Genomic DNA, 24155 nt, shown 5'->3' on the forward strand with positions numbered 1-24155 from the left:
TGGTGTCCTTTACGAAGGTTTTCTGGTGGACAGCATTACCTTCACCTATGGCGAAGGATGGGGGTGCCATTTTTCAATGCTTCTTCCTATTCTGCTGGATGAGGAACAGGAGAAACCATCAAAAACTGTGATGTTATCTCTCTTTCCCATACTTTTTAGGGTATTCAGCATCAGACTGTTTCTAGTGTATCTAGCATCAGAGGTTTTTCCCATTTAATCTGTGCAAGTCACAACTCCTTTGATACCAGGGGTTTTCTGTTGTACAGTACTTCTCTCTACAGTACCCTCTGTTGTGTTTTTGCTCTCCGTGAACCTTAAACAATTTCACAAATTCTGCTAATGACTGTAACAGTCCTGCTAATACTAATAAACCAACTTTAGGTTGCAAATAGCAATAACCTGATTTTTAATAGTAAATCTAACAGAAGTTTCCCACGAAGTAGTGTAGGGCTGTAGTGGGTACTAACAGCTGTGGTGATCACAGCCTGATGGAGCTGCTGCTATTTAGTAGACAAATGTTTCATGACTGTTTTGGACAGAAAGAGGAAGAAAACTTTATTTGATAGAAGAAGTCTCTCATGTTGACAACACACAACACCAGATTGCTACAGTGCAATCACTGCAAAGCCGCATGTTTTGCAAACAAAATATGTTGCAGATTCTAATTATAAAAACAAAAATATGTTCTTTAATTTGACATACAGAGAGAATTTTTCTTACTCCTTTTCTAAGTCTTAAAACTGCCAGGAATCCTCTCTGGAATACTAGTTACTCAGCATGCACAACTGTTACTGTAGATGTCAAAAATAAAATATTCATAAGTGTATTTGATATTGTATTCTGGCTCAAGGTATATATCCATCCAACACTGCACTGTGATGTATATGTAAACTGGTCCTAGAAAAAACATTTATTCACATCCAGGTTGTTTTTGCCAGTAATGAGATTAAATCAAAACAATCACTATTTTTACCTAATTTGCCCATTTTCTTAAAGTTTGCTAAAAAGTTAAAAATAATATGTTAATATAATGAAGCAATTGTGACAAAAGCCAGCAGAATCAGTCAAGCAGATGTCTGAAGGTGGCTGTTTCCTGTACCTAAATAGCAATTAAAGTAAAATATATAATGTATAGCACTGGGTTCTATGCAGTAAGACTACTTTGTCCTGCTCTTTGAAACTGTAAACATGAACCTATGTGAAACCTCTGGAAGAACGTGAGTGAGCATTTGGCTTGTGTCAAATGAACATAGGGGGCAGTGGAGGAAGAGAGATATATGGGAATAAATGCATGTTTCCTCTCTGTATCTACTTTACTAGCTGCTGTGCTTATTTTTACCTACGCTTTACATACTCTCTGGAGAGAACTCTTTTACAATTCTCATGAAAAAAAGAAAGAAAAATTGTACACAACCTTGATTATGCTGTATAGAGCTCAAGCAGCTAGTAAATTGATGCATGCCTAACACTTGTGTTAAAAGCTGTGTGTTCTTTATACCAGAAGCAATGTGTAAGAAGTCATTAATCCTCTAAACATTAATGCTTTTCAAGATCACAGGTTACCATTGCCCTCTCTTACGTCAGAATGTGCCTTATGTTCCCTTTTCTCCTGTAGGACATCTGGTGGTTCCATGGAAATATTTGAAGAGCCATCGTTTAGCAGTTTGAAGGGAAAGCCTTGAATAATTCACACAACAAATGATTAGGCAAGCACTTGTCTATCTAACTGAATTATTCTGCATGTTTGCTGAAGCAGTTAAGCAGCAGCACAGCATTTTCTTTTCTGGAGGCTTTACAGTGGTAGTATTGACCCACCTAGTTATTGGGTTTCAGCCTTTTGTTGACACTGTTGTAAATGAAAGCAGTCTGGACAGGCACTGAGCAGCTGGGCTGGATAATTGTGAGGATTCATGCTTGTTGCTGTTACCCTCAGTGTTTGTAGTGGGTTGTTTGCTTTGACTTTTGTTGAACTGTTGACAAAAGCATTAGATACAAATGGGAACAAATAAAGTGGTGAGATGCCAGGAGGGCTTGGCAGAAATGGCGGTTTTCATTCCAACTTAAATGGTGAATGTCTTGTCTGGATGGGTAAAGGAAGGTGTATTCAGCATTTATGTGCCTTTCCCTCCCCTTTCCCTTCCTTTCCTTACTGCTAAATAGCTTTTGGCAATCAGGTGAATAAAAACAGAGCAGAGGCAATTTCACCATTGCCTTAACTCCTTGGCGCTAAGTTTTTGAAGTCTCTCTGACTGTGGATGTCTGGCTGGGAAAATCCAGTTCCTGAAATGAAAGGATTAAGTATATAAAGGGAGGAGGAAAAAAAAACAGAGAGAAAAGGATGGGGGTGTAGAAGGGCTAGAGATGAGGAAAGAGAGGCTTAAATAGAACAGTATACACTAAGTAGTATAGCCAGCAAAATTGAAGTCATTTACTGGAACGCTTTTAATTTGGTTTAAACAAAATACTCTTTTGTATATTCAAATGGGGAGTAGCTCAGCTGTTGTGAAGCCAGAAAATTAATGGTATTTTTAGTGAAATAACAAATGCATGTCAACAACATAGCTGTGGATGATAATGTTGGCATTTTATTCATGAGGAATTATCAATGCAGGTTACTGGACAACATAGTGTGACTGGAATGATTGAGCACAGGGGGGAAGCGGCTGTCCTTCTGTAAGACGATTTCATTTTACATTTAGTCCTTCAGGAAGAGAAGAAGGAGACAGAAAGAAAGCATTTAAAAAAAACATGCCTGATATACTGATCTTTGTGGTTTCTGGGTCCCAGCAACTAACCTTTTTAGCTCTGAGTCATAGTTTTCTGGCTGTTCTTCTTTTCAAGTCTGTCTTGAGGGATGGCAGAGAATAGATGCAGAAGAATAGCATCACATTAGGGTATCCTTGCTGAAAAGGTACATTTGGCCCTGGGGGAGCTGCAAGTTTACTCTAGCCATCTCTGGCACTTGAGTTTTGTGCCTGCGTATTGTTTGCTTGGGACCCATAATGCATCTAATGTGTTGTGAAATGTGGTTGTGCTGGCTGGCTGTGGAGGAAGTTAGTGTATGATCTGGAAGGTCTTGCCACTTGGCAGGAGAGATGCTTTGTGTTTGTTATTTTGACTGTAGTTTTCTTGTAGTGATCAACTTCAGGGTGTTGTGCAGGTCAGCTGGAAAGTGGCAAGTCAAGACACCACTGCAGTGGAAGAAGAAGACTCTGTTCAGTAGTGCTGTCTGCAGGCATACAAAGGTATTCCTTGCCTCTGCTGTAACATGTCCACCTGCTTGTATATGAGGTAGCCACAGGGTTTTGGGGCACCAGCTTTTGATATGCAGGTATTTTATGTCTCCTGCCTTCATGGATCTTCAAGTTGTCCTGAAATCAAATGCTATAGTAGCCAGGTAATCATGGTATTTATGGACCCAATTTGAGTAATCGTCTGTGAGTGTTTTCATTATTCCTCTTTGTTATGGTTGCCATATTTTTCCTGCTGTCATCATGATAAGAAGGGAAGCACAAAAAGAAATAAGGAGGAAATTGCCATTTACTGCTGTCACTGCTCATTTTTTGTAACATGCAGGATGTTTGTTGTGTGAAACCACGTTGACTTGAGCAAGAAGTGTTTTGCCCAGATATTAAATACTGTGAGATCAGGCCTGAATTCATTTTTAATCCATAAATATCAAAACAAAGAGTAGAAATACCAAGCTATTTCTAGCAAACCTACTAGGAGTGGTGTTATTGTGGATATCAGTTTGTGCATGATGAATCCCCAAATCTTTTCTCTTTGGGAAATATGCATAACAGTTCTAAAGGGAGCTAAAGGTATTATGATAGCAAATTTCAACTTTGATTGAAGGTAAAATGAGGACTTTTTGAAATGCAGGGACTTAAAGCCCAGTCAAAACAAATATATTCCATAATCATGTTTGAATAGCATTTGGGAAACACAGTTTAGGATCACCTAAATTGTATGAGAATTCACAAAACTAACTTGTGAATGTTCTGTGGCATTGCCTTGCTTTTTAGACAGGCTTGGACTGTTCTGTGTTTTCATATGAAATGTACTTTTCCCTGTACTTAGTTACACAGAGTTAGCTCGTTAGGGTAATCTGCTTTGCCTGCAGATCTATAAGAAGTTTTGCTTTACGTGGAGTTTCACAGAGCTTAGACCAGGAAGCAGGAAAGTGCTTCTGGAATGAATCTGGGTTGAAGTAACAGAAGTCTTGAGTGAAGCAAGGAGGGAAAGAACTAGTATACTACATAGGTGGAGATTGAATCGGACTTGCTCAAGTCACAAAGTGATTATGCATTGTGGGGCAGCATTTTTTTGCACTGTCTGGTGTGAGATTATACACAACTGGAGTTCTAAGCTGGCCAGTTAGGAATAAGAGTGGATATGGGAAAAAACATTCAGTAATGCTAAAATAAAATAGAAGTAACAGTATAGCAGATAGATGAAACCCCAAATCAGCCACAGGTCCTTACTGGCAGCTTGCCATTAACCAGTGGGCTGCACTGTTTTGAATATAATTTATATTGGATTTTAATCAGAAAAGCACAGACAGTGTTTGTTTTTCATACTTACATAATGCTTTAAGTGCAAACACTGCATAGCAAAAAGCCATAAAAGACACTGCATCTGGTGAGTTATAGTAAATGAAGTGATGATGGAAGACTGGCTCTGCATTTCTGCAGAAATCAGGGAGGTTCATCTGACATCTGGCTGTCTTTGAGAAGATCTTACGCATTCTGAAGTAGTGGCTTTAGGTTCTCACAATTTGGCTGATTAGTTTTACATACAATGCAGAAATGCTTCTTTTTTTGAATTTCTTGTGTCTGTGTCATACAGATTTATGCAAACTAAGAATTGGCTAGAGTTCTATGTTTGTATAATTTCTGGAGTTTAGTACAGGTACTCTGTTACAGCAATTGGATTACTCCAATCTTTTAGTTGTGTTTTGATACAAGGAATACTGATTATTCCTTCCTCATTTTTAAATTTTGGTCTAGCATATGTAATAGATCCATTTTGGTGATACCGGAGTACCTCCAAGTCTTCAATCCATGAATCCTCTCAACAACCCTGTAAGGGAAAGAAGCACTCTCTAGACTTCCGAAATTATCCTGCTTTTTGAGGCATGAAGAAGCTTAATTGACTTCATGTGATCAGACAAAAGAGCAGACTGCTAAGCCTACATTTCCAAAACAAACAGTTTTACAACCTCCCCATTTTTAGTTTTTTGCTCAAGAACCAGTGCTGCTTTGTGATCTGTCTGTACTTAATTCTTTCTTTTGAAACCTCACAGTGGTTTTTAGTCCCATTCTTGGCAAGTACATGCATGCTTCTAGTTTGACCACTCAGTCCTTTTGAGCTACTTCCAGTTTCATTTAACTGTCTAATCTCTACATGTTTTGGCAGAAGACAAGCTTTGGTTGAATTTTCATCCTTCCTTCAGGCTTGATTACATTGCTGGTGTGTTTCTGTGGCTCCTTTCACATCAGGTTGTTGGAGACACGACTAAAAGGGATACCGGGCGTGTTTTCAGATGATACAAAACTGGGAGGAGCTGTTGACTCCTTCCAGGGCAGGGAGAGGCCCTGCAGAGAGACCCCCAAAAACTGGGGGTCTGAGCAATCACCAACTACACGAAGTTCAACAAGATAAAGTGCTGGATTCTGCATCTGGGACAAGGTAGCCTTGGATGTATGGACAGACTGGGAATGAGGTGCTGTAAGCAGGGCCATGGAAAGGGACCTGGGGGTCCTGGCAAGTTGAACATGGGTCAGCAGTGCCCTGGCAGCCAGGAGGGCCAACCCTCTCCTGGGGTGCATCAGGCACAGCATCACAGCTGGGCAAGGGAGGGGATTGTCCTGCCCTGCTCTGAGCTGGGGCAGCCTCACCTCCTGTGCTGGGGGCTGGTTTGGGTGTTATAGTATAAGAAAGACATTAAACTGTTAGAGAGCATTTAAAGATGGCCAGTGAGGATGGTGAAGGGCTTTGAGGGGAAGCTGTGTGAGGAGCAACTGCGGTCCCTTGGTCAGCTCAGCCTGGAGAACAGGAGACTGAGGGGAGCCCTCATCGCAGTTACAACTTCCTTGTGAGAGGAAGGACAGGCTCTGAGCTCTTTTCTGTGGTGACAGTGACAGGACTTGAGGGAATGGCCTGAAGTGTCAGAGGAGGTTTTTGTTGGCTGTTTGAAAAAGTTCTTCTCGCGGTGGGTGGCTGGGCACTGGAACAGCTGCCCATGGAGATGGTCACAGCATCTTTTGTAAGTAGTGAAAGTACCCAGTGGGGAGAGCATGCAGGCAGGGAAGAAGGATTTCCATCTGTGGGCTGGAGCTTTGGACACAGTTGTGCTTGCTGTGAAAGTTTGTTACACTTTCTTACTGTAAGGGCTCCATCTGGTGCTCTAGGTGTCTTTAAATGAAAATTTGCGCTTACTGTCAGGACTTAAGACTATGCACAGTGAGCATTCTGATGGTATTATCTGTCACAACAAATAATGAAAGCTTGTCTTGCACTTGAGCCCTGTAGTACAAAAAGGGGCAAGGAAAGGCAGTGAAATAAGGGGGACAGACTGGACAGATTCAGAATCTGTCCCCATGTTAGCAGGAAACAGCAGTAAAGACCCACTTTAAAATTCAAGGTTTTCTATCTTGGAACAGGACTCAGCTCATAACTGAGAATATGCAAGGTAGCAGTGCAAGGAAACTCAAGCAGCCCAGATGCTGGTCAGTAAACAGTGGTGTGACTGCAGCTCAGCATCTTAAGTTCTGGCTAAAGACATGCTGGCAGTGCTCTGTGTACTCAACGTAAAACCCCACTCACTCTTCAAATTTGAAGATGATGTGTGCAGAAATCACCATTGTATTCAAGCCTTGCATTAGGAAACACTTTGCTAGCTATTCTGACTGGTACCTTAAAAAGGAACAATTTTGGCAAGCTGTTATGGAGAAGAAATGCACTGACAAACAGTTGTAATTTGAGATTAAATAACTTCCCAACAGAGAAGCCCATTTTTTAAGTCATTCTGTGCATTCATCCCAGCTCTCTTTTAGCCTTCTCACCTTTATCAGTGTTTACAACTAAATTCATTCTTGACTGTGCATAAGATCAGGCTGCCTATTTAGGTGTCCTTTAAAGTGTGGGTTGGTTTTTGCTGTACTCTAAAGCAAGTAAAAAATGCTTGTCTGCACTGTTTCACCCAGTCAGTGTGTGCCTAGAGGAAATTATATGTGTTGAAGGAGCCTGTGGAGGCTTTCCCTTAACCCTGTAATTCCAGCTTTTATAGTGCTTCTTGGGCCTTTGATCTCCACACTCTTAATTGGCTCACAGGGAGATTATTTACAGTCAACAAGAAAAGTACCTTGAACTTGTCATTTTAATAAACTTGTTACTTTCCAGCTTCTCTAGAAGCATCCCACATGGAAATAAACATCTTTCATTTTGTTTTATAAGTAAGTTTTTAAAATGGTTTCCTGGAGCCTTGATGAAATAGCAGGTCTTTGCAGATCTAAATCCACACTGTGGGTATTGCTTGGAAACATGCTTGGTGTTCTTTAGCATGTACTTAATGCTAGATTAGAGAACATAAGACTTTTTTTTTTAGTCCCCTGTTTCCACCAGCTTATTTCTAAACTATTTAAAATAAAAAGCCTGAGCATGTGTGGTATTTAAAAAACCTTTCACATGAGGTTTTTAAAACAGATCAATTTCAACATTAGTGTTAGTAATTCAGCAAAGGAAAATTCAATTCAGGATTGTGTTGCTGTAATAATAATGTATTATATCTGTCTTGAAAATTATTATAACAGTAGAGTTGAACCTAGTGAATTACATAATTCAGGAGCATTTGCCAGAATGCTGTTTTAGTGATATTACTGTAGTCTTCCCTTAAAAGCAAGTGGAAAATGAATCGTATTATGAAATACTTAAATGAGAGACAAGAGTCTTCAGAAATTACCTAAAATAACTAATTTGAATAGAATAGAAGGTCATGTGCGTCCATGCCAAGTTAATCACATTTAACTACTTGGCAGAGTGAAGGGGGCGTACAAGAGGGACATTTTTGCTTTTCTTTTTCTCTAACCTAAATTAAAAATGTATTGGCTACTCATTGCTAACATCAAAACATTTCCAGCTAGCCTGAAGTCAGTATTTGATTGTGCTTTTAACATTTAAAACATTAACAGTGTGACCTATGTAATATAAATAATGGAAGGCCCAGAGAAGTAAAAGCTACTGCTGCTTCTCTTGGCAAAGCTCTATGATGTTCAGGAGTTGTAATGCATCTAAAAATCTGGCAGAAAGGACCATGTGTTTTATTTTTTCAGCCTTCAAAAGTAGGTGTTATACTTATGATGTGCTATTATATACTGATGTAACTGCTTTAAGGCTGACGGCCGAATCTGTGTTCCCACCACTCCTCCATCCATTCCATTTAGCAGAGTCCTGATTTGAAGAATGAAACAGGGGACTATTATTTTTACAACAGGCTGAGGTCCAGATTCAGAGTAGTGCACAGTAGGCATCTGAAGTTCAGCACATATGTATGTACGTTCCACTGGTTTCTTTTTCTGCTTTGTGACTTCCGTAAGATCAAAGTGTGTGTCTCAAATCTGGCATCTGCTCAAGTGCTTTCCTGAATAAGAAATGGGATAATTTCCTGAACAAGGGTCTTGGGAACACAAGTAAGTGAGGGTAGATGAAGTGAGGCAGATATAATGGGCTAGGATATTATTTGGGCAGAGAGGAGAATAGTAGTGCTCAAAGATTTTTTTATGGAAGATATTTTTAATAGATGGTTAAGAGAATGTTTTGTTTCAGAATCAGCATGACTTGGAATCTGCAAGCATTTAATAGCACCCAGTTATGTTTTATTCACCCACCCAGTTAATAGTCTGTTTGTATAATGAAATTCTGTTTTCAGTGGACACTTATTAGTGTCTGTGGCTTCCTAAACCATGTAGGTTTAGGTTAAAAAGCAGAAAATAAATCAAGTCTTCAGAAGCCACACAAAATCTAATGGAGAAGAGAGAACCAAATTGCTAGTCTCTTTCTTAATATTGGAGAAAAACATTTGAATATGTTTCTGCTAACAGAAGCAGTCAGGATGTAGAGTGAGTGTTTCTATTGAATTTTAGGGGGTTTTTGTAATCATGGTTGTGTTTTGAAGCCTACTTCTTTTCCCTTCACTTTTCTACTGATCAAGTCAAGAACAAATAGGATTAAGAATAGGGATAAGGGAGATAGCTAGTCAGAACATGTAGAAAGAGATAGTCAGTTCTATTTGTGAGTTATTCAGTTAAAACAATAATTTGCTTTGTCTTCTTATCATCTCCTAGGTCATCTCTGCAGCAGAACAACTATGAAATCCTTTAGAGACAAACAAGCAGAAGGGAAGAAAATGAAAGTGTTTTTCCCTGGAGCATTGGTGCATATGGATAGATTGGAAGGGAGCAAAAATGTGAAAACTCAAAACTGATGCCTTTGCCATGAATATAGCCTTTATTAGACATAACCAAAACTGAAAATGTAGGATACTGGGGCACAGTACCTGATGGAGGGGAGCTAAATTGAGTGTCTTGTGGGACTGTCATCAGATGTGATCTCTGTGGTTTTAAAGCAACCAAAAAAAAAAGGCTCATTGGTAGTAGGTTAGATCCTTCTGATCCTAATGGAAAACAGATAGGGAGTGTAAGTCCCAGGAGAGAGTTAGAACCTGTCACATGAAAACTGAATCTACTAAAATATCCCTGGAGAAGGCAACACTTAAAGCCTGATCATTTTGCTGCTTGAACGTGGAAAATCTAGGGGTGTAGGTGTGTGTATTTTTTACCTCCTAACTTTGGTTGCCAGTAGTGAAGGGATTTTTATAACCCTTGTGCCTTGAGACGCTGCAGGAAAGTGTTTGCGTTCAGCTTGGCTCTGTGCCTTACAGTCCATTTTAATCACTTTGCAAAGTGGAAGGATAACAGTTCTACCACGGTGCTTGGCCTGAAAAGAGGAATCTGAGTGAAACCCAGTTATTCTTCAGAGGGATTTCCTGGTTCTTGCAGGAACAGACTGTAAAGCATACTGACACAAGCCTTTAATGGTTATCATAAAACATTCCCTCTGTAGTGTTTTTTAGAATTCTGAAAACTAACCAAGTATCCTTGTGTATTCTGTTTGAATGCAGTTGCTGTGAAAACATAATTAGTGTGGATATTCTGAAGATATGTTGGATGTTGGGAATTTTTATGCATGTCCGTCATTGGCTTGTGAAGAACAGTAACGGAGTGTTGCTGCTTTTCCTTTCCTCATGGCATGTCAGTGACTCAAAACCTGTAATACAGGCTGGTGGCTATTCTTATCTCTCTCTTTCATGATGTTGAGCCCACAATTAAATGGCTGTATTGAATGCTTCTGCCAGTTGAGCTTTTTCTTGTAGGCTGTGATTGCATGCTTTTCCTTGCTCTTTCTCCCTAGTTAACTGCCCATAGTTTCTATTCTTTCTGTTTCTGTTTTGTTAGAACTGTTCAAATTGTTTCAGGTCTCTGCTAAAGGAAACAGCATGAAAGTTCAGTAACTGGAACCCCAAATCAATATTTGAGGAGAGGAGGACTATTGTTTCACATTTCCTTGGCACTGCTCAGTTCCTCAGGTTTCCAAAATATTTACCCTGAATTCTTCTGAATTTCTGTAACTTGATTGCCTTTGACCCTTCCCTTTAAGTAACTGATTTTGGCTAAATTAGCATTTAGAGGCTTGACCAACATGCAGTGGATTTTCACGCTTACTTTCTAGAATGCCAGCAGGACATTTTTCTCTGGTAGCATCCTCAGGCTTGTGATGGTGGAACACTTCTTTCTGGAATCATTAGGGTTGATATTCCTTTGCAGCCTGCATATGTCCTGGGGCTCACCTACTCTCTTGTCTATAGCAGTTGCAATTTGTGCCTTAACACCTTCTTACAAATCTTTTCACTCCATCCAAATTACCTACTCTGCTATGTTCTGAAGCATTTATTCTTATTTTAGGGTTTGGTCAAGGGAGGGGATAGAAACGCAGAGTAGTGAATGGAGAGAATGGATCAAGTGAATTGCTCTATAGATTGGGTGGGGGAGGATGTTTGACTGTGCCCAGGTTGTCTTACTGTCAATTAAATTCAATGTTAACAAGTAGCAAAATGTGGGTGAGAACAGATTTCCTAGTAAATGTAATATTGTGAGCTTTGAGGCTTCTGTAAACCTAGCAGAAATGTTTAACTCTTTTTCCTGCCATCTGTTTCTTTCTCTTTTGTTCCCTGTTGAAGCCAGGTCCTGTGTTCAAACTGTTCTTCTTTACCAAAGGGTGCTTATTACTCTTGGCACATTTGATTTCACTATCTTCATATGCCTGTGCTAGGATGTACTTTAACTTGAACCTAGCCTTCCTTTTTTCACTTTCATCTGTGTTCTTCTGCTGCTTCACGGTTTGTCCTAAAGCTGCAGTAGTTCTCCCCATCCTCTGACCCTCACAATGTCAAGTAGTGCTTAGGCCTTATGTGTGTTATGTCCTTCAGCCAGTGGTTAGTGGAGAAGCTGTATTTTAAAGGATTTATTACAAAAATCCATCTGCGAAAGACTAACCAGCAGACCTGACCATTGCTTTAAACATCTACTTTTCTTGTCACCAATATGAACCTGTACACCAGGAGGGGCCAGAGAATCATCATCCCATGCTGATAGGATTATGCATCAAAATTGCTAGGTACCTTCAACTGTTGTTGTGTGTCCCTCTCAGCTTTTCCAGCAAATTGACACGTATATATTGAAATACAACTGGAATTTATGTGTGCAACTGCAGTAGTTTATTGCTTCATTTTATCACCCATTTCATAGCATCTAGACTTTGATGCTTTTAATTAGCACAGATTGAATACTCCAGTGGTACCACCAATGGCAAGCAGATTGCAAGTGTAAATAGTTACATGGGTATTTTTTATGAAGTTACACACACATATACATAATAAACACACATATCTGTACTTCTCTTGACGTAACACTTATGAGAATACTTAGATTTTGAAGACTGCTGACCCTGCATATTCTCTTTATTCTGGACTTTTTTATGGTCTTCCCATTGCTCTTGCAGGCAGCACTGCACATCTAGACTTTGATGTTTTTTTATGGCACTCTTATCCTCTAATTAACTTCATTAATTTTGCAATTAGTGAAGTTAATTAGTGGTTAAAAATGCTATATAAAACTTCAAAGTTTGCATTTTAATCATAGTTTGTATTAAAAATAATTATCACATGCTTGATTACACAGCTTGATGCAGTTAGCTCAGACCGGGTCATGTGATATTAAACCAGCTTTGTTTTATATCTTTCCTAGCTAGTTAGTTGCATTTTTCCCTGACAGTTTCTGAAGCTTTTTCTGGTATCTGAAAATGCAGCCATAGGGGAAAAGGCAGTGACTAAGACCAAAAAAATATATTGCTCATGATATGGCTTAGTGGAAGTTAGGTTTTAGTTTGGGCAAGCAGAGAAACAAGCTGCAAAAGGGGGAAATGAAAATATTAAAGAAGTCCAGCATGACCAGTGAGTGATACATGTGGGATCAATACTTGCCTACCAGCCTCCTCTGATGAACCATTTTGGTAGTGCTGTGGTCCAGACTGTACTGCCTGACTGTGTCAGCCTGATCATGGCCCGCTACGGAAACCTTAAGGTAAGGGCATGATAAAGAAAATCTGCTTTCCCAAGGGCTGCAAACAGTGTGCGTTGAAAAATTAAAGCAAAGAGGACAAAATCCATGCCCATCCATGCAGATACTGGGATGTAGTAATAACAATAATAGTAATAATAGTAACAATAATTGATAACAATGCCAGCAACAAAAAGGCTTTGTAAGTGTGAGTGACTTCAGAAGGCAGAGTTGCTATGCAAATGCTCCATTATGGTATCTGTAGATCAACCCACAGCATTTCATGCCATCTTCCTAAGTTTAATCAAAGTAATGCTTCTGTGCATATAGATGTCTGTAAATGAATTAGTTTTTTAAACAGCCTTAGAGCCCTTAGGCTTGCTTTGTGGGAGCCCTTGGCTGCAGTTTCCTCCCCGAGCACATGGTCTTTGGGCTGTATTTGCACTGCCTCTTTTTCTTGTGTCCTGACATCTCATCTATCTGGTGGGACCTCTCCCTTAGGGTGTCAGAAGTCTTAACCCTAATTCCTTACTTTCTTTTTCCTTTCTTTCTTTTTTTTTTTTCACCTCTGGTATAAGCTTACAGTATTAGGCAGCTTAGTGCTCCAAGCCCAAACCTAGGACAGTGCCTGAATCCAAGTTCCAGTGCTGGTGCTTCCATCTATAACATTGGCATCAGCCAACACAAAGCAGCATTACTGCCTGGTCGTTCCACTGCGATGCATATTGTATCCATTTTTATAGTTTCTTTTATACTTTCAACAGTCTTTATAACAGCAATAATGTCATTCAGATAATTATACTGTAATTGACCTTAGCGTTGAGCATCCTTGGCTTTTACTGCAGTTTGCTTAATACTTCAGTATGGTCAATTATCTTGTAATTCCCACTTTGTTGAGAATTATTGTTTTAATTATTCCACTCCAAATACATCATTTTGGCATAGTAGTAAGGGTGCACTGGGGAATGGTCATACTCGTGAATGCTTTAAAGAGTTACCAGCTTTAACATGTAGGAAGGCTTTTCATCTTGTCATCTCTAGTCATTACTTTTAACACTGATTTCATTTAATTATCACTTAGTGTGCTCAGGCCAGGTCTTATCTGGAGAAGTCAGCATATGGGGAGTTGGGGCTTGCAGCTGCATGGCTGTACAATTTGATTTATGATTTCCACACTGATTTCTGCCACATTGCAGTGTGAGCTGCATATGTTGATACAGCTAAATTCCACTGAAAGGTGGCGGTAAAACAGTGATTTTTTTTTTCCCCATCCCTAGCAATTTGAATTATTAATTAGCCCAAACAGACATTGAGTATGCTGGTAAGAATTTTATGGCTGCATAGGAAGCTTGCATGGCTCTCTGGATACTGGTTTAATTTGCACCTGTATGGCACTGATACTCCACCACGAGCAGCGTCCTGATGGTGTTGGAGAGAAAACAGCATGATCCTTCTAGTGGGAGACCATTTCAGTTAGCACTGTGCTAAGCACTGCCCAAAACAGAGCCTGAATCATAGCATGCTATGCTCCATAGCCTAGTGCAAAAAATACTGTGGGTCCAGTACTAGAAAGACACTGTTCTGCTTCTTAAGTAAATTATGTGAACATGGTGATGTGCTCAGCCTATCTATAAATGTGTATGTTCATTGGTTTTTTGTCAGCATTTTGTGATGTATTTACCATGAATAAAAATGTTCTACCGAAGCAGAAAATGAAAAACTGGTATGTTTTGCTCAATCACAAACTAAGTGTAACCTACTTTCACCAAAGAGTATTTTTCCTGTGTCTGATATAATTATTACATGCGAGCACACTCAGCATTGTTTAATAGGAAAATGCTACTCTTGTAGTAGATTAATGCATTTTATTGAAGAAAACAGCAGTGTAAAAAGACTTCATTTCTCTATAAATTTTAATAGTTACTAAAACAAGGACTCTGGCCCATTAAGTTACAGCGCGCCAAGTCATAGTTCTGAATAACTTAATTTCTGTAAGTAACTATCTGTTCCACCTTCTTAAAGGCAGCTGTTAGGAGAGCACCGATGTTTTAATCATGGAACAGGGCAGAGTCTGTCAGCTGAACAGTGTGTTTTGATGGGGTTTTCTTTTACCATCTGCAAATGTAAGGACCTCTCTTGGAGTTTGTGGGCTGGCACACTCAGGAACCAAGGTGTGGGTCAATACAGGATTATTTGCAGGAATCTGATGTCAGTGGAAACCATGAGGACATTGTTACATCCCAGTATTTCTCAAGGAAAGTTGGTCCTTATCAGTGCTTATAGACTGAAAAGCTGTTACAAACAATAGAGGGAACTCAGTATGATTAATACTGTTGTCTCTCTCACAGTGAACATAGTAGGCATTAGGTCCCTAGGAAGAGCTAGACCATAGCTCTTTGTCTATGTATGTGACATATCTTTATTACTTAGCATGAGAGATAAACTTAGATCTGTCAGCAAAAATACATCCCATGAAGATGCTGATCTTAATGTGGCAGGTGCATTTCATGTTGAAGGGAAAGGAAGGCAGTTCTGCAGGGGTAGTGGTGCAAGGCGAGGGGTGGGACAGTTAAAAGTGGGGGTGGTTAGATTTGGTCTGTAGTAATTGACTCGTGAGGCAAAATAATGTCACTGCTAGTACACTGGCCTAATTTCAGATTGGTAAAGGAGGTTCTGCCTGCTGTCAGTAGGTGAGTTGTCTCTGTTTTTTCTGCTAATGTCAGGTGAGAATACTGCAGAAGGATCCTTTCATATTGGTATAAGGTCAGATCCATCAAGCAATAAAACCATTAAGCAGTGTGCATTGCCGCAATGCCCAATGTGGTGCTCATCCTTTAATGTGCTAGTGATAATTAGCTACTTTATCTTTCTAGTAGGGACCTTCAATTTATTACTTTATTAAGTAGTGAAATCAGAGATTAAAATGGTATCTATAGCACATAGCTAACCAGATTGTGAAAAATGGAACTGTATGGTTTCAGATTTATGAAAATAAATATTTCTATTTAAATAAGTGCAGTAGTTTAATTCTTTAGACACCACTTTAATTTGTGGTTTATTGGTGATTATTTTTCTTCGTTTTAAAGCAAATTGCTTTCTGTAGGGTGAAGTTGAGAAATAATGAATTGAATTCACATTACAAGCTACTGCCTTCCAAATTCTAAATGAATATAAATGTAATAGGAGCTTAGTATAAAAATCTTTTGCAAAAGGTTATGCTATATCATTGCAGAAACAAATACATTTTTCAAGTCATTGGTTCATTTAATGTTGTGTTTCTGCTTGGCCTTTATTTTAAGGGCTTCTGTACCTTGGCAGTGCTGTCTCCAAATGTCTTAACATGTGTTGTCACTTCAGAGCAAAAAATAACTTTGTTAGTTTGCATTATTTGCTATAATTGTTGATTAATGATCTGCTTTAAAACTAAATTAGTATTTTAAAATGTATTTGCACAGTATGAGAAAGGCACAGTGCCTTCAACACTACCTTTGTTCTAAAATTTTTCTTTCCACTCACTGTTCTTAGAGGGTAATTAGCAATTACCAGTCCAAAATACAGAAAATTTTTGCAAATTCTACCACTCATTAATCTGAGCTACTGATCTTAAGAGCTGTAAATTTCAGCAAAAGGGAGAGGAGGACCTGTGTTCCAGTAACGTTCTCTTATATGACTTGGACAATAACTACAGTTTAACTTCTGTGTTTAAGTTTTCCTAATCCTTACCAGAAGCTTGTGATATAATAAGGAAAAGAAGAAATTCTATAATAGCAATGGAACAGAAGTTACTCAATGTAAATGCTAATTTCTTGGTTTGTATTCATGTTAATAGCTGCACTGAAAACCCCAAAACCAAATTGCTGTGTAGTACAGTTTTATGTGGAAAAACAGTTGTCTGTCATGCATGGAGGAAAAAACCCCAAACAAGTGTTTCTGGATGAATGGGAGGATCTAAAATCCCTCAGTCAGGACTTCTTTGGTTCTTCCCTACCACCCTAGTAAAAAGGAGGACAGAGATGGAAACAGTCAGCAGGATTTCAACTGACAATTACTTTCATCTCCGTTGCTGTCATTTCCAATTCTGCAAAAAGCCTGAACACATCCTTACTTACGTACGTTAAACCACTGACTTCAGAGTGAGATAAAGTTTAGTGCATGCTTAAATGCTTTCTTGAACTAGGGCCAAAACTGCTGCTGCTACTAAAATCGGTCCCAGTGGGAACATTGCATCTTTCATTGCTGCCTTTTTTGTATACGAAGATACAGACTCCACAAAGCCCTGGAAATGTGGTAGAATTTGATAAATGTTGCCTGCCTTGTTTAACAGAGTAGAGTGGAGTTGTTGGATGATAGTGCATAAAGTACACGTTGTCTTCCTTTCTCTCCTGTCCATATGTGTGCTCTTTAGCAGTCATTACTAGGTGAGCACTGTAGAATAGCAAGGGAATCACTGAGCCAGTCTGTGTTTTGTTTCTGTCTGCTGCAGGCATAGCCTGTAGTTGTAAAAGGCAGCAAAATAAAATGAGTTATGGTGTTTTCTCCTGTTCTTGCCCACTCTAAAACTGCTCAGAAGCTTGCGTCTTTCTTTGGTAGAAATCTTCATTCAAATGTTTGCTGAAGTGTGACTTGCCTTGAGCCTCTTTGTTATTTTTGATTTACACAGGCAAACACACACACATGTGCAAACACACACCCCTCTTCTGAGACTATTGACTTAACCCTGTGTATTTGTAGAGGAAACAAACCAAAACAAGACCAGTGCACAGTATTCGTAAAATTCATCCTATTGGCAGTGCAGATAGCCACTGTGATCTGTCAGTCGATCACCTGTTTCTGTCTCCTGCAATACATAGTGCAGTTTTTGATACGAGACACTTGCTGGGTAGCTGTCGCTGGTTCAAACCCAACATGCTGTCTGTGAGAACAGCTCCAGATCATACTGTCAGCCTAAGATGTATTGAGGGGTGGTGACAAATGAACGTGGGCCTAATGATGCTTTCTTCTCTGTTTGGACTACAGAGCTCTTCTGTATCTCCCTCAGCCAGTTTCAGAACAGCAGAAAAGCACAGAAATTCAACAGATTATTCTTCAGATAGTAAAAAACAGAAAACAGAAGAGAAGGAAATAGCAGCTCGTTATGTGAGTAGATTGTCTACATTGTGCATTGTTGAACTTCAGTGTTCCTCTGTAGTTTCACCTGGTTTCTGCTGTATAGCTAATTTTAAAAAGAGGGTTAAATTTTAACTGGTTTTTGCTGCCTACCTCTAGTGTCTCTGCTGAATTAAACATTTTGGTGCCTATGATTGATACTGTTTTTAACCATATAAATACAAAGCACCTGGAAATTGTGTGACAATGGTGCTGAGCTTTAGTTAGGCTGGGACTTGTTAATGAAGTCTATCTTGACTCCACTTTATAGTGCAGTGCCACTTTGGATGAAGATTTTCATCCTCTGTCCTTCTCCACCAATTCAAAAACTGGCATGATTGCTGTAGTTGTGGCAGCCTGCTAAGCAGAAGCCCTGTAGATGTCTGAAATATGTTAATTGTATAACCTCATAAAGTGAATGGTACACTGCAGATTTGTGAGCAGATTTCCTTTGTTTTTATAGTTTTATAGTTATTAAGAGACACTGGCATATGAAATAATTTTTTTTAACACATTGTGATTTGTCATTGCAGGACAGCGATGGTGAAAAGAGCGATGACAACTTGGTAGTTGACGTTTCCAATGAGGTATTCACAATGGTGTTTTTTCAGCCTTAGAGAAATGGTGGTGGGGGTATCTTCAGTGGTTTCTGTGTGTATTGGTTTTATGAATAGGATTATGGCATTTGCACTTGGAATGCCTGACAGAATCCAGTTGTATCCTCTTTCTTTAGAATACAAATCAGATCTGAAGCATTTACTTCTACAGGCTTGTAAGTACTTCTACAAAGCTTGTAAAAGTGTCTGTCTTTTCTTTCACTTTGGCCATGACTTCACATGTGAGCCTTATCAGGTCTGCCAAATGCATCAAATCTTTTTAATCTGTCACTTGAAGAAAGAGAGTTACTTGCCTATTTCAATATCCATAGATTTTTGGCATTATTTTTCATGGTTTAATGGCATCAAATTTTAAGAGTTTTTTTAAAAAAACCAAATTGTCCTTCATTATCCCTCTCAATTTTACAATTGGATCAACTAAATCAATTAAGAATGGAAGGAATGTGTCACTTCCTATGACAGATCTTCATTCCAAATTGAGATGATGCCTTGAGAAGCTGCCTAGAACAGAGGTTAGACAGAGTTAAAGGAATAAGCTAGATATTAAAAGGCCTTCAAAGGATACATCTTAGGCAGTACAAGAGCCTGGCCAGGGCTGCACCCAAGACGGACCCAAGATGGATAACTGGTGACAGGTTTTGACACTTTCTATAAGTTTTGGTCTATTTACATATTAGGGTTAATTGTGCAATTACAGCTTCAAGTTATGAAGTCCCATCCTCCCAGACTGCTCTCCTCAGTTTGCTGTTTTTGACATCTTTTGGGCCTGAGGCTGTAATGGTGTCCTTGGTTCTCAGGCTGGGAAAGGATTGTTTTGTCTGACTAAACTGTGAGAAGAACTTGCTGACACTGTATATGGAGTTCAGAGTTGTATACTACTGCACTACAGAATCTGGAAAATATGAAAGCTAAACTTAAGGCATCAGAGGACTGCTCAAGACAAGAACTAGTGGCTAGTATGAAGTTTTTATACTAACCCATGTTCCTGATACATAGGATCCTTCTTCTCCTCGTGGGAGCCCAGCACACTCTCCACGAGAGAATGGCTTGGACAAGACTCGACTGCTGAAAAAAGATGCACCAATTAGTCCGGCATCCATTGCATCCTCTAGCAGTACTCCTTCCTCCAAATCCAAAGAACTTAGCCTTGTAAGTGCGACAAAATGCTTCTGACCCCTAATCATGGGCTGAAATACATGCTTACCGGACTTCTGTCTGGACACAATTTGTATTTCCACAGCTGTCAGTAAGGCACTGTGAAGCATGAATTTAGTATTAGTTTAATTTATCTTTTCAAGGGAGTCTAATAGGAAGTCCACAGTCTTTTTTTGGGATAGGAAGAGGTTATTTTCACTGGTGGTATGAGTAGATGATAGATGTGGTGTTCTGAGAGATATTTTTCTCTGCCCCCATATGAAGAACTGTTATTCTGAGAATAAATAAAAGTACACAGAGGTTTCTTGAGCTGTTTTCCTGTGCTGTGCTTTATAGCAAATTCAGTTCCCTGCTTGGATGTGATTTGGTTGTTAGCTTTGTTTGAATTACCAGGCTATATACAACAACAATAATTTTTATTTTCTATCTAAAAAGTAATCTGTCATTTACAAGAGCCTTCCTTGACTTGCATCACAAATCAAAATGCAAAAGAAAAGAGCTGCCTGCAAGGAGTGTTCTTTCCTTTCCTGTTTGTGGCCACAGTTAATCATTACCTGAGCTGCACAGTAATTCCCCTCCCAGTTCTTCACAGGGCAGGGTATGCAATTATTTAAAGAAATAAAATAAATAAAAAGAAAGCTTAAAGTGAATATAGTGCTCAGGAATGGTGATGGAATGACAGGTTCAGGCCTGGGAATCAGTGGTATGTCTGATGAACGAGCCTGTCACAAGAGCAGCACTGCACAGTTCTTGACTTTATACCCATCACTGTCTTCATCCTGTGTTTCTAGCACCACACTTGGATATGAGTAGTTGGTCAGTTTGGGGATTTTTTTCCTACTCTTCTTGTCCATCCCTCACAGAAAATTATAATGGAAGCAGGTCCATGAGCATAGTGAGACCACTGACTGATTTCACATATGCTGCCAGTTGTCAGAGGGAAATGATTTTCAGTCATTTACCTCATTCTGAATCATACAGATTCTCCTGATGAGAAAAGCAGTGAAAGCTGTAGTTAATGTTCAAAGCCATTCTGTCTTTTTCAATGTCTTTTCATCTTCTCTTCATTGCCAGGGACTGTTGAAATCCAAACCCAGAAGCTAAATATCACTAATATCACTAATTAATCACTAATACTAAAGCTATAAAGGCAAAATTGTTTACGAACTGCCTTCCTTTTTCCTTTTTGGTGATTAGAATGAGAAATCTACCACTCCTGTGTCTAAATCAAATACCCCAACTCCACGGACTGATGCTCCAACTCCAGGCAGCAACTCCACTCCCGGACTGAGGCCAGTGCCCGGCAAACCCCCAGGTGTGGACCCGATAGGTTAGTGTCCATGTATTTCGGTGGCGTGAAGCAGTCTGGCCCTGTCAGATTCCCTTTAAATCTCTAATGGCAAGTCAGTGCAGTACAGATGCTTAAACTGGATGCTGAGCTGGTTCTTAAGCACTGTAAAACAGTGTTAAGTGGCTTTCCTTGGCTGACTGGCTATTTGGTTTGAGTTATTTGTGAGGTATTTTGCAGTTTTCCAAACTCATGTTTTCATGTGGTGACTCTAGAATGCCTTTGTGACTTCTCGCTTTCGCCCCCCCTCTTCTTATAGCTTCAGGTTTAAGGACACCTATGGCAGTACCGTGTCCTTACCCTACTCCATTTGGTATCGTGCCACATGCTGGTATGAACGGGGAGCTGACCAGCCCTGGAGCTGCCTATGCTGGTCTGCACAATATTTCCCCTCAAATGAGCGCAGCAGCTGCCGCCGCAGCAGCAGCAGCAGCTTACGGACGATCTCCCGTGGTAAGTGTTTGCCGTTAGTGCATTTAGTGTTGAGAGCTGTTTGTATTAAATACAAGGCCTGTGGGGTTAACTCTGCTTCACTCATTTTGTGGTTTGGGGAGTATGCTATGGAGAACATGAATTAAACAGTCTTCCTTTGCCTAACTCCTACTTTAATACACCTTTTTGTTTTGCTCGGGGAAAACTACAGGTTGGTTTTGATCCACATCATCACATGCGAGTCCCAGGCATCCCTCCTAATCTCACAGGCATCCCAGGAGGCAAACCGTGAGTATCAAACATTCAGCTTTAAAAGTCAGTCATCTGTTGGAAGTCATGTTCCCTTACTGGTTGGAATTCCCCTTAGCTACTGAAAACTATTGTGTGAATAGAAATAGGTATAGCTATTCAGCAAGAGCAGGAGAATCACTGTTTAATCTTAAAGTTGCATTTGTGAATTTGTTTTGAAGACTAATAGCAGTTGACATGGACTGGGTGATACAAAGTAAAGGGGACAGAAATAAATGGAAAAAGGAGATGAACTTCAAATCTGACTGGTTGGTTGTTTATGGAAATACAAGCTGGAATGAGATCCCAGTTTTCCATCTCTACTGTACTCTGCTTCCCAGTTTAAAAAAAATATTTCTTTGTTCACAAAAGCCTTGCAATTACTTGCAAGCTTAGCAGCTGTATGCAGAGAAAGGAATACTGAAGTGTTTTGTTTGATTGGAAATACTGGAAAGAATTATTTTATGATAATATTGAGATTCATCCTTGATAGAACTGACCTGTATAGTGTGACCTGCTGTAGCAGGCTTTTCGTGTTGTGAGCCTTGGAAGAAAGATTACGCAGACAAAGAACTCTCAGCTCACATTCCTCTTGAGGTAGAGAGGAGAAAAACTAACCAAAGCAGCTATACAAACTGGCATAATATTAATCCAGATTTTCTTTAAATTTCACCCAGTTCCCCTTCCTTGTCACATTTCTGGTAGACTCTGATCTGTTCAAACTGGAAAGTTTAATGGTCAGGGGGTGTTGGTGCCAGTCCTTCTAAAGCTCTTTTACATTGTGAATGCTTTTGCGTAGGTGTGGTTAAGATTAGCCATACACCTGGATTTGTGTGAGTAAATGCATATGCTTACCTGCCAGTGAGCTTGCAGACACACAGGATCAACAACATACAGTGACAAATGGTCAGGTCTGGTGCCCGTAGCTCCTGGTGTACACATGTCACACAAATCATGAGCCAGGTCCAGATCTCTCAGGCGTCACACACTGGTAACCACCTTAATGTACTTTTCTGCCAGTTGTACCACCCTGTTAGGTGAATGCACAAGGCGGGTATGGAAATTGATGTACAGCAGCTTGCAGACCAGCTGCTTGCATTAAAAATTCTTTGGGGCACAGATCTTCATCCATTATATCCAGTGGGCTCTAAGAAATGTATTGATGTAATGTTCAAATGCTCGCTGGATTTAAGTTCATCCCTGATGGAGTCAGTCACCTGGAAAGAAGTGTCTCTAGATCTACTAGACTTTGCTTGCTGTGGTGAGAGAAATGGCAATTGCAGGGGTTCAGAGACGTCCCTGCTCACATCTTTCTTCTGTTAAAATTGAGAGGAATAAAACATGAGGCAAACTGAAATGAAATCACTTCAATTCTGGTTTATCTCCAAGATTTTTAAGTGTTGTTGCTCTGTTGATGTCTATTTAAACATTTAAATATAACTGTCATTTGTCTACCAGAGGGCTTGAAACTTTTAAAATCTGTGGTTCTTTCAGCATGATTATATTGACTTTTCTCTGTCTTGAGTGTGATAGTTGTCACATCTTCCAGGATTGTTATTTTCTCATCTACTCCATTTTTACTTTAGAGGGAAATTTATGTAAATTCTCTGCACTGATTAGTGTCCTGAAATGAAATGGGCAGCATATGGTACATTTGGGATCTGGCCCCTAATAACTCTCTTTTCACTTCAGTATTGTATCAACTCCTCAGCATTGTACAGTATATAAATACTGAAAGATAGTATATAAAAGTATATAGCTAATGCTTTTTGTTTCTCTGAAAATTATTGATCTAGTGCCTTATGAATCTTAAATGACAAATTCAGTAATTTAATTGTGAATGCTGCCTTCTTTAGTCACTTTGTATTATCAATTAAGGAAGTGAATTTACAAAAGTATTCTCATAAAACAATTTCTTTGTGAGGTCTTCTCATTCCACCATTCTGACAATGGATTTTTTACAAGCATTATGATGAAATTTTAGGTCTAAGAAAATGAAAGCCTTCCATTAAGCATACCTTGATATGTGTAGGTAAACCCTCTTAAAAATTTTGTGCTCTTGTAATAGATGTGCTGTGTCAGGTAGCATCTCAGAACAAGGCAATTTCACAACCTAACTGTTCTCCCTGGAATATACTTTGAGATAAAGCTGTTGATAGGTTATTCACAGGTGGCATAAGTGGCAATCACAGAACAGATTTTTTCTCAGTGAGAGGCCTGATTTTGGCAAGAGAAATTGGGATTTGTAGCAGTTGTGTTGAGTCCACAAAAAAAAAAAAAAAAAAAAAAAAAAAAAAAAAAAAAAAAAACAACCAAAAAAAACAAAACCAAAAAGCCCAAACCCAAAACAAGTCACAAAACAAAAAATTCCATTGCAGTGCATTTTAGCTGGTCTGACATGTCAGCTGTCAGCAACCGTGCCTTGAGGACTTAACTCCTCAGTGTTGGTGGGAGTTTCACTGCACCTTTAGGTACAGTGCTGAGCAGTTTTGCTCA

General features: G+C 39.4%; 1 protein-coding gene across 4 annotated transcripts in view; it reads left to right on the forward strand.

Annotated features, from left to right (window-relative positions):
* The window catches only part of LOC135459347 (transducin-like enhancer protein 4), a 99323-nt gene that overhangs the window by 67277 nt on the left and 7891 nt on the right, over positions 1-24155 (forward strand). For 3 of the 4 annotated variants that reach the window (XM_064735268.1, XM_064735269.1, XM_064735271.1), the window contains 6 exons: positions 17691-17810; positions 18353-18406; positions 19433-19585; positions 20789-20921; positions 21199-21392; positions 21583-21659. In XM_064735268.1, the coding sequence (XP_064591338.1) occupies positions 17691-17810; positions 18353-18406; positions 19433-19585; positions 20789-20921; positions 21199-21392; positions 21583-21659 (731 nt within the window). The remainder of the gene's footprint in view (positions 1-17690; positions 17811-18352; positions 18407-19432; positions 19586-20788; positions 20922-21198; positions 21393-21582; positions 21660-24155) is intronic. The other variant, XM_064735270.1, reaches the window with a different exon arrangement.

This window comes from Zonotrichia leucophrys, chromosome Z, assembly GCF_028769735.1.
Source record: "Zonotrichia leucophrys gambelii isolate GWCS_2022_RI chromosome Z, RI_Zleu_2.0, whole genome shotgun sequence".
Classification (NCBI taxonomy): Eukaryota; Metazoa; Chordata; class Aves; order Passeriformes; family Passerellidae; genus Zonotrichia; species Zonotrichia leucophrys.